An 11,493-nucleotide genomic window follows, 5' to 3' on the forward strand; every position below is an offset into this window, starting at 1 on the left:
CTGCTTCTCCACATCCATAGCAGGTTCGACTTGCTCCGGCGTTGGCAGCTTGTGCGTTCTGTTGGGCTGGAGCTTTACAAAATCGGGCGGTGTGCCCTTTTTTGTTATAGTTGGTGCAATGCATTTCACGGCATACGTCGTGGTGGTGAAAGTTGCACTTATTTCACATGGGTAGGTTCCCCGCAAATTGCCTTAGCGGATTTGGGTTGGCAGTGGTTGTGGCAGCGTGCACAGCAACCACTTGTTGATTTTTGGCAGGGTCTTAAGTAGGTTGACCCTTCTTCTTGGTCCAGAAGTTCCTTTTGTTGTTTCCCCCTTTCGCTTGCTCGGGGGTGGTTGTCACAGTCTCATGGCTAGCTTTATGGTCGATGAGTTGCTGTGCCAGTTCCTTGGCACTGTCAAAGGTAGTTGGCTTTGAGGCCAATACGTTTCCTTGAACTTGGGGAGAGAGTCCCCATATGTATATTTCCACCTTTTTGCTTTCCATAGGAACCATCCCGGGACACATCATGGCTAGACCGCTGAACCTTGAGGTATAAGACAGGATGTCAGAGCCTGTCATTTTGAGACCCCAGAGTTCTTCTTCCAGCTTTTGTATCTCGCCCCTTGGGCAGTACTCCTTCATTAACATGGTTTTCAGGTCGTCCCATGTTATCGAATTTGCTATCGGAAGTTTCAGTGCTTTGACGTGGCCATTCCACTAGGTGAGGGCCCTTTCAGAGAATGTGCATGCTGCAAATCTGACATTTCTTGCTTCAGGGCATGTGCATATTTCAAAAATGGATTTGGTTTTCTCGAACCATTGTAGCAATGCTATGACACCTCCACTCCCGTTGAAGGTTTTGGGCTTGCCATTTGTAAAGTCTTTATAGGTACACTCTCTCGCGCGTCCCCAACCGTCCCCGTTGTTAGAATTTTAGGCACCACTACCCGCACCACCCGGATTATTGGGGTCGATTTGGGCTATCGCGACTGCTACTGCGGCCGTCATGGCAGCCTGGAACATTGTTGGGTCGAACTGATGGGGGGTGGTGGTGGTGGGGTCGTAGTCCCTGCGGCGCTGGCACGTCTAGAATTTCTACGAGGTGGCATTTTCTGCCATTATCAAGAATGAAAAGACAATAAATCTTTGATACCACTCACAAGCCGAGAGTTAAAATTAAACATTATTAGTTCTTAATATGCATCATGATTCCGACTTGTAAAGATATTGTAAGAATCCATTCATACTAGAGGTCTATAGATAATGAAATATAGACTTTATGAGTTTTGATAGTTCTGATTCGCATGAAATGTCTGTGATAGAATCCATATCGGGCCCATCCAACAATCGCTTGATGTATAATATTTACATGTAATTAAAATTAAATAAACTTTCGAATCTAATGGGTCTGCCCTAGGCCCACAACCAAACAAGGAATAGGATCCGATGCGAAACCACCATTTCTAGGTCGACATGGTCTTAATTATATATAACTTTGGTTTATACATCAAACAATCATGAGTTGGCCACCAGTAAATTTTAATCTGAGAATAATCCTTGTTATGAACTTGATGTAATATTCCCAAGAAAACAAATAGCGTGTCAATATCATTGATATAACTTAGTATACAATACTTGGGAAAATTTGACTCTACCAGGGGTCTATGCTACATCAATGTATGGGAAATTTTTTGACCGCCTAACAGATCCTGGAAGTGTAAACACTTAAATCGCGAGATCAGACATAAAATACTAGAAAACAATAGTAATATTTATCCACAAAACTAGATTAGACTGAAGCGAGCAGTGCAAACACTACCTGCGGCGGCTGAAGCTCTGAGGATCACGAAGTGAAGACACGAAGTTCCTTGTTTCCCTTATTGCAGCTCTGGATTCTGCCGCTTGGCGCTCTGCTTCTGCCAGACGTCCTTCTAGAGTAGCTCGGTGTTCTCGGAGTTCTTGTACTTCGGCTCAGGTCGCGGCCATTTCCCGTCGAAGAACCTTGGTGCGGTCTCGAGTCCGATCGTGGTCATCATCCAACCGGCGAATGCGAACGGAGTTGACTTGGCTGGTTGCACCAATTTCTATGAGGTGGTGGGTGTTAATCCTTGTTTGCTCCTCGTAGCATGCGACACGGTGAACTATGATAGGAAGGGCTCTGTCGGCTGACCCTCCTTGACTGAGGTCGTAGAAACTTTGTTCCATGCCATAGGGAGGACGTTGACCTTGTTCTCGGCTCCATCTATGTATAGTTTCGGCCCATTGGGGTATCGGGTCTTGGAAGTGTTGCGGAGGCATAGGGGCAGGGTGTGGATTGTAAACTTCGGGTTCTGAGTCGGTTCCATCTGAGTCTTCTTCTTCTTCACCGTCTACTAATTCTTCCTCTTCCATGGGTTCCTCATCTTCCATGGGTTCTTCGTCTTCCATGGGTTCATCTTCGGAATCTTCATCTGGGTCTTCCATAATCCAACCGGCATTCCCCTGGTTGGGGAAATAGGGATCACCCGGCAAGTGAAATCCTACCATTGCGCATGTACGAGAATAGGGATAAGAGGAATATCGCGAGAAACTTGGGAGTAAGAAATTAGTTATAGCAATTATGATGTGATCATTACGGCTTTTTTTGTTAAAATACTTCTATAGTATTTTTATGTTTGATTTGATGTTTTTGGGTAAGTTGTAGACTTGTTGCTCATCATGATTCTTCTTCGGCATACGTTGGGCATACCTTGGCTAAATATAGTTGATCAGGCTATATTCATCCAAGATCCGACTACATACTCCGAAGTTGGATCATGGTTTCCAACTTGTCTCAATACTTTTATGTTATTGCCATTATGATATTGATTTAATGAGTGCGATTGTATGTGTACTTTTATATAAATACAATTTTTTATTTTTAAAGTACTTTAGAAAAGCTACGTCAGAAAATTTTGTCCCGTTCTATTTATAGTTTGTATATCTTACGAGGGTCGATATACATAGTTCACTATAAACAAAGCTCTAATACCAATCTGTCACACCCCCAAACCAGAAAGGCGGAATCGTTCAGGGGCGGAGGACGTCATGTTCAGTATCATAACCATAGTGAAGAAAGTAAACACAACCATCATAAATATAATTTAAAAGGTTACATCGTTTCAAAAGTACATATTTCCAAATAAATTACATATGATGTCAAAATATTGCATAAATTTGCACCTTAGAGTCTTGCCTTCAAAAATCTTGTGGTTACCTGTATTACTGAATACCTGAGAATACAAGTTGTTTTTGAAAGATTATCAGCATAAAGCTGGTGAGTTCATAAGCAGTTTTATGAATGAAAAATGAATGTTGTTCCTTAATGTTTGTTGCAAGTTTGTTTCCAAAATATCCAATATTTTCTAAAAGGTTTGTTGTAGTCTTAACTGAACCAAGACTTAGTATATGTAAGTAAATCGTCATACTTATGTGTGGTTTTATATTTAAATAAAACTCCTTTGTGTGAAATCCTTAAATCCCCGTGAACTGTGTGTTTTGTTAAGTCCCTATGTGAGTTGTTATAACCATTCTAAGGACTCGAAGGCCTCGTACACGACGTTCTTCAGGCGTCAGAATGTTATGACATTTGTCACCCAGACCTGCCGGTCTAGCTGTTGCAAGCAGCTTAGGTGCGGGTTTGTCAGGCCCAATATAGATCTATACACAACTATCACGCTCTCTCCCCAAGAGATTCTGATTATAACTACATGACTTTTCTATGGTACTTAAGAGTACCCCAAAGGTGAGTGTCTCACAAATTTATTCATTAACAAGTTCACGTAGTTGTAATGAAATACCCATTATGTAAATCGATTGTGTTATTGTTTTCTTTGTTAAACGAAGTGCTCAAACTATACCTATTATAGTTTATCAAAAGTGTTGTATGTTTGAATGAAACCTTGTTATGCATGTCTTTGTATTTCAATAAAATGCCATTGAAAACACTAAGTGTAAATCCTACACACCGTGCTCAGCATGTTACAATGTGCGAATAGCTCTTAAACATGTTTTTGACAGTTTTACCCTTAACTGTTGGTGTTTTAGAATAGTTATAGAAAAATCATCGTAAGTTGAAAACTGAATCTGTAAACTCAGAGAGTTTGAAAAAATAGTCTACTATTTTCATAAATTTTCCTATAATTTTTGGTGGTCGCCAACCAGTGTGAAAATGTTCTTCTTCACAGCCTGGTCCGATTTTGTTGCTGCAATGATAGGCAGTTTTGTAAAAATCACCATAAATTGTAGAAAACTCGTATGGAGATGTGCAAGTAGTCATTTTAAAGGTATAAACCTGAACTATTTTCATACTAAACGGTTTTGAAAAATATTAAGTTTAAGTTGGGTAAAACAGTTCGTGAACAGGTCACAACTTTTCTATTGTAAGCTGTCAAGTTAAGTTTTAAATATGTTTTGGTGTTTTAACTTGTATTCCCCCCCTAAAAACTAAAGAAAACTGGAAAATATAGGGGTATGAACTCACCTTGAGTATTTTCTTGAAGAGTGGAAGGTTGGAGACGAGGAGTATCAAGTCAAGAACACTTGATGAGCACGTGAAGTGTTGGATGATCCTAAGAACGATTTTTGGTGTTAAAATGTGTGTAGATGATTCAAGGATGTTATGAAAACATGGAATAACACTTGAGTTTAGATATAATGCTTACCAAAGAGTGAAGTAATAGCTTAAGAACGCTTCCAAAAAGTGGCTGGAAGTAGAGAGAAAAGAGGCTCTCTTGCTTGATAAGAAGGGTGTATGAAAAGTGTATAAGTGTTTGAAAGTGATAAAAGTAAGCCAAGAAATCCTCCAGGGATTTCTTTATATAGATGTTGTTGGAGCATTTTGCAAAGTTGAAAGGATGTTTGCCTTGATTTGTGTGATGTGGATAGGGTTGGACAAATGAGAAGATGACACATGGAGACAAGTGGGCACACTTGACCCACTTGATATTCTAAGCTATTTTCTTTATTGTAAAATAATGATTTATAATTAATAAAGCCTTGAGAAATGAATACAATATGAGTTTAGGGAGTTTAAAATGATAAAAATATGAATTTGGTGAAAAATCCCTGTCAAAAACGGGCTTAACAGGCGAAAGTAGTCGAAAACCGGACATAAGGAGCGAACCTGCGAGGGGTTCGGTTCTTTGGTGTTGAGGACTGAAAGTGGGGAGAAGGAACCGAAGGAAGGGCTCGGGCCCGAAAGGAGGAAAGAGCGAGGCTCGGATCCGAAAGTGGTGGGAAGCGAAATAGACCGAGGGCTCGGTTCATTTCGGCTGTTCTTGAGGTTCGGTCCGAGATTGCTGACTTCAGTTCTGAAGGCTAAGTTCGGTTCTCAAAAGCAGCTTCGGTCCAAAAAGGCGGGTGAGTTCCGTTCCTTAGGGTTCGGCCCTAATTAGCTGTTTTTCAATATAATCCTCCCCCCCCCCCCCCCGATTCAAGTGCTGTTTGCCCAAGGTAAGGGTCGGGATGACCCGGATGATTATGAAAAGTTGAGAGAGATTTGGGAGAGATTCATTTTTAGTCAATATTATCGTATTGCCACGTAATACAAGGCTCGTGAACCCTGTTATGCTTCGTTTATGATCATTTTATGTCCCCAAAAGGGTCCATACTCGGGTTTTGATGCGTTTAACTCCCTTCTTAGGGTTTGACATTGCTAAACACATAAAATATCCGAGACATTTGAATTCTTGACATACAAATGCACATTTTCATTCATAGAATAACTTTTAACATAGAAATACTAGTTAAGTTCGACGGGTTTGACTTGTTGACTTTGACTTTGACTTTGACTTGGATTTGACGGTTGTCACATTATCCCCCCGTTAGAAGGAATTTTGTCCCGAAATTTGCATTTTGAGTGGGACTTCAAGGGTTGGGGAATAGATGTGGATATTTTTGCTTCATTTGGTCATCACGTTCCCAAGTAAATTCGGGTCCTCGCTTGGGTTTCCAGCGGACCTTTACGATACGAATGCGGCTTTGTTTCGTCGATTTGACCTCTCGATCCATGATTTCAACAGGTTCCTCTACGAAGTGGAGGTTCTCATTGTTCTCAATTTCTTCCAAAGGAATAACTTAGGGTTCGGCCCTAATTAGCTGTTTTTCAATATAATTCCCCCCCCCCCCGATTCAAGTGGTTTTTGGCCAAGTTAAGGGTCGGGATGACCCGGATGATTATGAAAAGTTGAGAGAGATTTGGGAGAGATTCATTTTTAGTCAATATTATCGTAATGTCACGTAATGCAAGGCTCGTGAACCCCGTTATGCTTCGTTTATGATCATTTTAAGTCCCCAAAAGGGTCCATAGTCGTGTTTTAATGCGTTTAACTCCCTTCTTAGGGTTTTACATTGCTAAACACATAAAATATCCGAGGCACTTGAATTCTTGACATACAAATGCACATGTTCATTCATAGAATAACTTTTAACATAGAATTACTAGTTAAGTTCGACCGGTTTGACTTGTTCACTTTGACTTTGACTTTGACTTGGATTTGACGGTTCTCACAATGGTGCCTGTGCTTTTTGAGTTTACTATGTTTAGTCCAAAATTGAGGATCTTCCGCCATTACCAACTTATCAACTTCTGTTGGGTTGAAGCAGCGGAACCATGGCCGATTGGTCTCACTCACCCCCGGTTATGACCCTGCGTCATCGAGGATCTTAGTTTACTTATTGGAAGGGTAGTTTTGTAATTATTTGGTGTGTTGTAGTTAATGCTTATTGGAAGAGTTTTGACTGGTGGACGAGTAAGCGCCAGAGTGAAATGTGACTTGTCTCAGAATCTTACCATGAAGGTCAATGCTCTGGTAGAAGGGTAGATTAGTAATTATTAATTTATTATTTACATATAATACAGATCAAGCATTTTTTGGCTGAATGAACGTTATCGATAATTCATTGTGTTTTTCTTCTCAACTTACAAGTGAGCCTCACATGTATCATGGAATGTTCAATTTTGACTAAAGGTAAATTACTAGTTTTGTATGCTTTACAAGTTTTCCATTTTTATTAAATTATGTCATTTTATTGTTAACTGTTTTTAAAATTTGTAGGTAGGGATTCACAAGAACATAAGTCGTTTATGCAGTAGAAAAGAAATACTGACAGTGGATGGAGAGTATCCAGGACTAACAATGTAGTAATGTAGTATTAGGTTATATAGTTAGGGAAAACCTCTTAATAACAATGTACAATCGGATCCCCTTAATACCAATGTATTACAAGTTTTTTACATGATGTTACGGATGAAATTGATTGTTTTGGTATATATTTGTTTCCATATTTTTGTATTATGCGTAAATGAGTGTCGTAAAGACGCGTCTTAAATGTATATCGTAAATGGTTGCTCAAGTTTATGACACGCAAATGCGTGTTATCTTCATTTATGACAGGGGATTTAATGATACGCAATGCGTGTCCTAAACGTGCGTCGTAAGGTTACGACACGCGAATGCGTGTCGTCTTCCTTTATGACACGAGCTTCCTTGATACGCATTGCGCTTCGTAAATGCACTTCATAAATGCGTGTCCTAAATGCGCATCGTAAATGCGTGCGTCTATAGACGACGCGCAAAAGCGTGTCGTCTCTCGTTATGACATGGCCTTCCTTGACATGCATTTGCGCGTCGTCTGAGCGTTTTACGACATGCATTGCGCGTCGTAAAAGGCTGTTTTTCTAGTAGTGGCAAATCGTCATCTCTCCTGATGTCGAATGATGAGATATTTTCCTGAGATCAAGTTGTTTTCATATCAAAGGCTCTTTGATATCACAATAACCACATTTTTCTAAATTTTCTTCTATCTTTTTGTTTGTCACACTTGAGTACTGAAATCCTCAAGGATATAATTACTACCAACTCTATCTAAGATTTTGCAAAGTCTGGCATATGATTTCGCTTATCGTTCCCATAAGTGAATGAGCCTAGCCTCCATGTCGAAGGATAGTTCTCTCTTGGTAATGAAACTTATAACAGTTCTTATCCGAGTGGGAGATGTGAAAGATCTGGTGGATGTGACGGTTCAAGATTTTCACAGGAATTAAGGAGAAAAACAATCATCACTTTTACACGTGGTGGTTTTTATGGTGCTGGTTAAACAACCAATATTCCATATCGCATTATTTCATTGGGCAATAGTTTGAATTCAAAATTCATGTCGGTTATTTAAGGAAAAGGTTCCTTCCAATTTCAAGTTTATGGTCTCTGAAATTTCTCAAGAACCCTAACTGCTCATTTCCAATTTTCTCTCCAAAATTCTCTCCGATTACCTGAAGTGGCTGCTACACAACACAGTGTTGATCAAGTTACCACCAATGATGATGACATTTTAAAACCAGTGATGAAGATTCTAAACACAAATCTTCTCCTTAATCCATCACTCGATGTGTATCCCAATGAACTGTAGAAGATCGTTCAAACTCTGAATAATTTTGTTCTTTCATTTGCATTGTCTGCATCATTTTCCATTCTGATGCAATGGTTATCACTTGCTGCTTCAACTGTAGTATACAACAAGATGAACAAAGTTGTTACGTTCCAGATGTTGTCTTCCAAAACAAACAAATTAACCAAGAAGAAGTTAGCACAAATTTTGCAGTTAGCTTCTTCAGGTAGTTTCTATGATGTTTCAACTGATCAAGTGATTCACATGTTTAATGAGATGGGTCATCAACCCACTCTTTTGACTATTAGTCATTTTAAGGAGTCGAGCTCGTCGGTTGTTTGGACTTTCTTATTCGGAATTATTTTAAGGTGTTTATCAGGGAGGAGTTCAGGACTTGATAAGGCTAAGCTTGAGGTTTATTCAGTCATGTATGGTTTGTGTTATGGTCTTAATGAAGATTATGCATCTTTGATGTGGGAGGAATTTGGAACTTCTATTTCTCATTCAAAACTAGCAACTGGGGTTTCAAGTGCTAGGTTTTGGGGATTGATCTTGAAGGAGATGTATATTGAGGACAATATTCTTATCCCAATTGATGTTGATACAGCTGAGTTTCCATTAATGACAGTTCTAAAGGTCGTAATAGATGATGATATCATATTTTCGGTTGTTGCTCGGATCCCTGATTTAATGCTTAATTTAGTGGATCCTAAAAATCCATTATTGGTGTAGTATTTGGCTTCTATTGATTCTACTCCAACTAGTGTTCTTCCACCAAAGATTTCTCAAAAGGGTGTAGAAGGATGATCGAAATGGTCTAAGGCTCATAAGAAAAAGAAACAACAAGAAAAGCCAAAAGAAGTGGAAGAGGAATTGGTTAAAGAAACTGTACCAACGAAGACTGGTAAAGGGGTACTCAAAAGAACTAAGAAATCTGATATAAAACCTTTTGATTCTGAAACAACAAAACCTACTTGAGAGCCATTTGTCAAACATGTTGAGCCAATAGCTGAGACTGAAGGGCCATTATATTTGGTTTGGGCTAGGCATTAATGCATGGATGGATTAGGGCTGTTGTTAGTGTGTTTTGGACATCGTTTGTGTTTGTTTCAGTTTTCGGGCTAGGAAGGTTTTCGGTCAAGCTTTGACCGAAAACCTGTTTTCGGTCCAATATATATTGATATAAATAGTTGTCAGGTTGTCAGAGGTAGAGGAGGTGTTCAAGCTAGTTTTCGGTCCATCCAAGTTGTATCTGACATTTCATTGTTGAATTGTATGCAAGCTTGGTGTTTAATCTTCTTCTTCTACATTTCTATTGCAATTGATTGATCATTAGTTAAGATCCCACAGATTTGGGGCCTAACAATTGGTATCAGAGCAATTCTAGTGTCAATCAATTGTGTTTTTCTGTTTTTGGTTCATCGACAACTCGTGATCTTCATTTTCGGTTCATTGGCAAGTTCAAATCTGCTCTAGTTTGAAGATTGTATCGTTGTTTGCTTTATTAATACCAAGATCTGCATCAGATTCAAGCTTGTGATTGAATTCTTATAGTTTTCGGTTGAAACTACATACACTGGAAAACTCATTGTCATTTGTGCTTTGTTCAGATCTGTGTATTCTCAATTTTGGAAAGATCAAAATAGTGATCAGATCAAGAATCCTCATTTTCTCTGAAAATTCTCAGTTTTCGGTTCATCTTCAGCAACCGAAAACCCAAGTCATCTTCAGAAACCGAAAATCAAGCAATCTTCAGTAACCGAAAACCAAAGTATTCCTCAGAAACCGAAAATCCAAACATTTTCAAATACCGAAAAACTTAGAAAACCGAAAACTCACTTGTTTCAAGTTTTCGGTCTATCTTTCACCGAAAACCTAACTTTGATCATTTTTATTTTTCTTTCAATTTAGTTTTCCAAACAAAATCATATTAAAAAAAATTAAATTTAAAAAAAAAACAAAAACAACAATCAAATGGATTCTCAAAGCATGACAGTACATCAGGAACTTGACACCATCATGGGAACAACTTCTCGAATTCCCCGACTCTTGAATGCTGAAGGCTTTCCGGAATGGAAATACCGGATCGAAAAGTATATCAAAATGAAAGACTTCAAGATTTGGCGCAGTATACTTAGGGGACCAATCCGAATTACTACTACAGTGGATGACATAATTGTCGACAAACGGATTGAAAATTATACGGATGATGATTTCGAAAAGGTCGAAGAGCAGGAGAGAGCTCTTGCTACGCTTACAATGGCATTATCTCCAGAAATCGCTCAGGGTTTCCGTGAGTATACATCGGCGAAAGCACTTTGGGAAGCACTAATAGAAGTTTATGAGGGTAATGAGGATATGAAGCAGAGTCGTCAGGACATGCTTCGACAAAAATTCAACATGTTCAACTATGTCCTGGGCGAAACTCTTGAGAACCAGCTCCAGAGGTTCATTACTCTCACCACAGAAATGAATTCTGCAGGTGTTTCAGTAACAAGATCAGAAATCAATAAGAAGTTGTTAAACTCCCTTCCAAAGTCCTAGGATATGATTGTCTCAGTGATAAAGAAAACAAAAGACTTAAACAGGCTGAGTTTGGCAGAAACTATGGCTATCATCAAGGCTTGTGATCTTGATGACAAGCAGAGGGAGATTAATCATGTCAATTCTTATTCCACTGCAAATGTAGGGATCCAAGCCATAAACAACAATGCTTTTTCAAGCTTCACTGTTGCACAAGCTCCTCAAGTTACCCCAACTCCACATGTTTCACAAGTTCAACCTTTCATGACTCATCAACCAATTCAGCCTACATCCTATGTTATTCCTTCCATGCAACAAGTTCAAGTCCAAGTCCCTCAACCTCAGATCACTTCTCAACAAGTTAATCCCAGTGTTGGCTCATCTAATGTTGTACCTCCTCAGTCTCATGGTTTCAGTTCTCAGATGTCAACCATGAAAGAAAAAGAAGACAATATGGCTCTTGCCACGGGTTTGGTAAATTGCTACAATGCTGTTGTGGCTGGAGAACTCTCTCCACAACTTTCATTTTCCGACCTTGATCAGATTCATCCTGAAGATGTAGAAGAGATGGATATAACCTG

At 39.3% G+C, this 11,493-nt stretch overlaps 1 protein-coding gene across 1 annotated transcript; it reads left to right on the forward strand.

Annotated features, from left to right (window-relative positions):
- Positions 1-10,492: 10,492 nt before the first annotated feature.
- On the forward strand, positions 10,493-10,933 carry LOC145140242 (uncharacterized). Its single transcript, XM_079073800.1, has one exon. The coding sequence runs from the start codon at positions 10,493-10,495 to the stop codon at positions 10,931-10,933; it is 441 nt and encodes a 146-aa protein (XP_078929926.1).
- The last annotated feature ends 560 nt before the right edge of the window (positions 10,934-11,493 follow it).

The sequence above is a fragment of the Lactuca virosa genome, chromosome 9 (assembly GCF_052849685.1).
Source record: "Lactuca virosa cultivar CGN04683 chromosome 9, Lactuca_virosa_CGN04683_v6, whole genome shotgun sequence".
Classification (NCBI taxonomy): Eukaryota; Viridiplantae; Streptophyta; class Magnoliopsida; order Asterales; family Asteraceae; genus Lactuca; species Lactuca virosa.

Bases quoted from the DNA above. Each gene is read 5' to 3' on its own strand.
- LOC145140242 (XM_079073800.1), top strand. From the start codon at position 10,493: ATGAAAGACTTCAAGATTTGGCGCAGTATACTTAGGGGACCAATCCGA.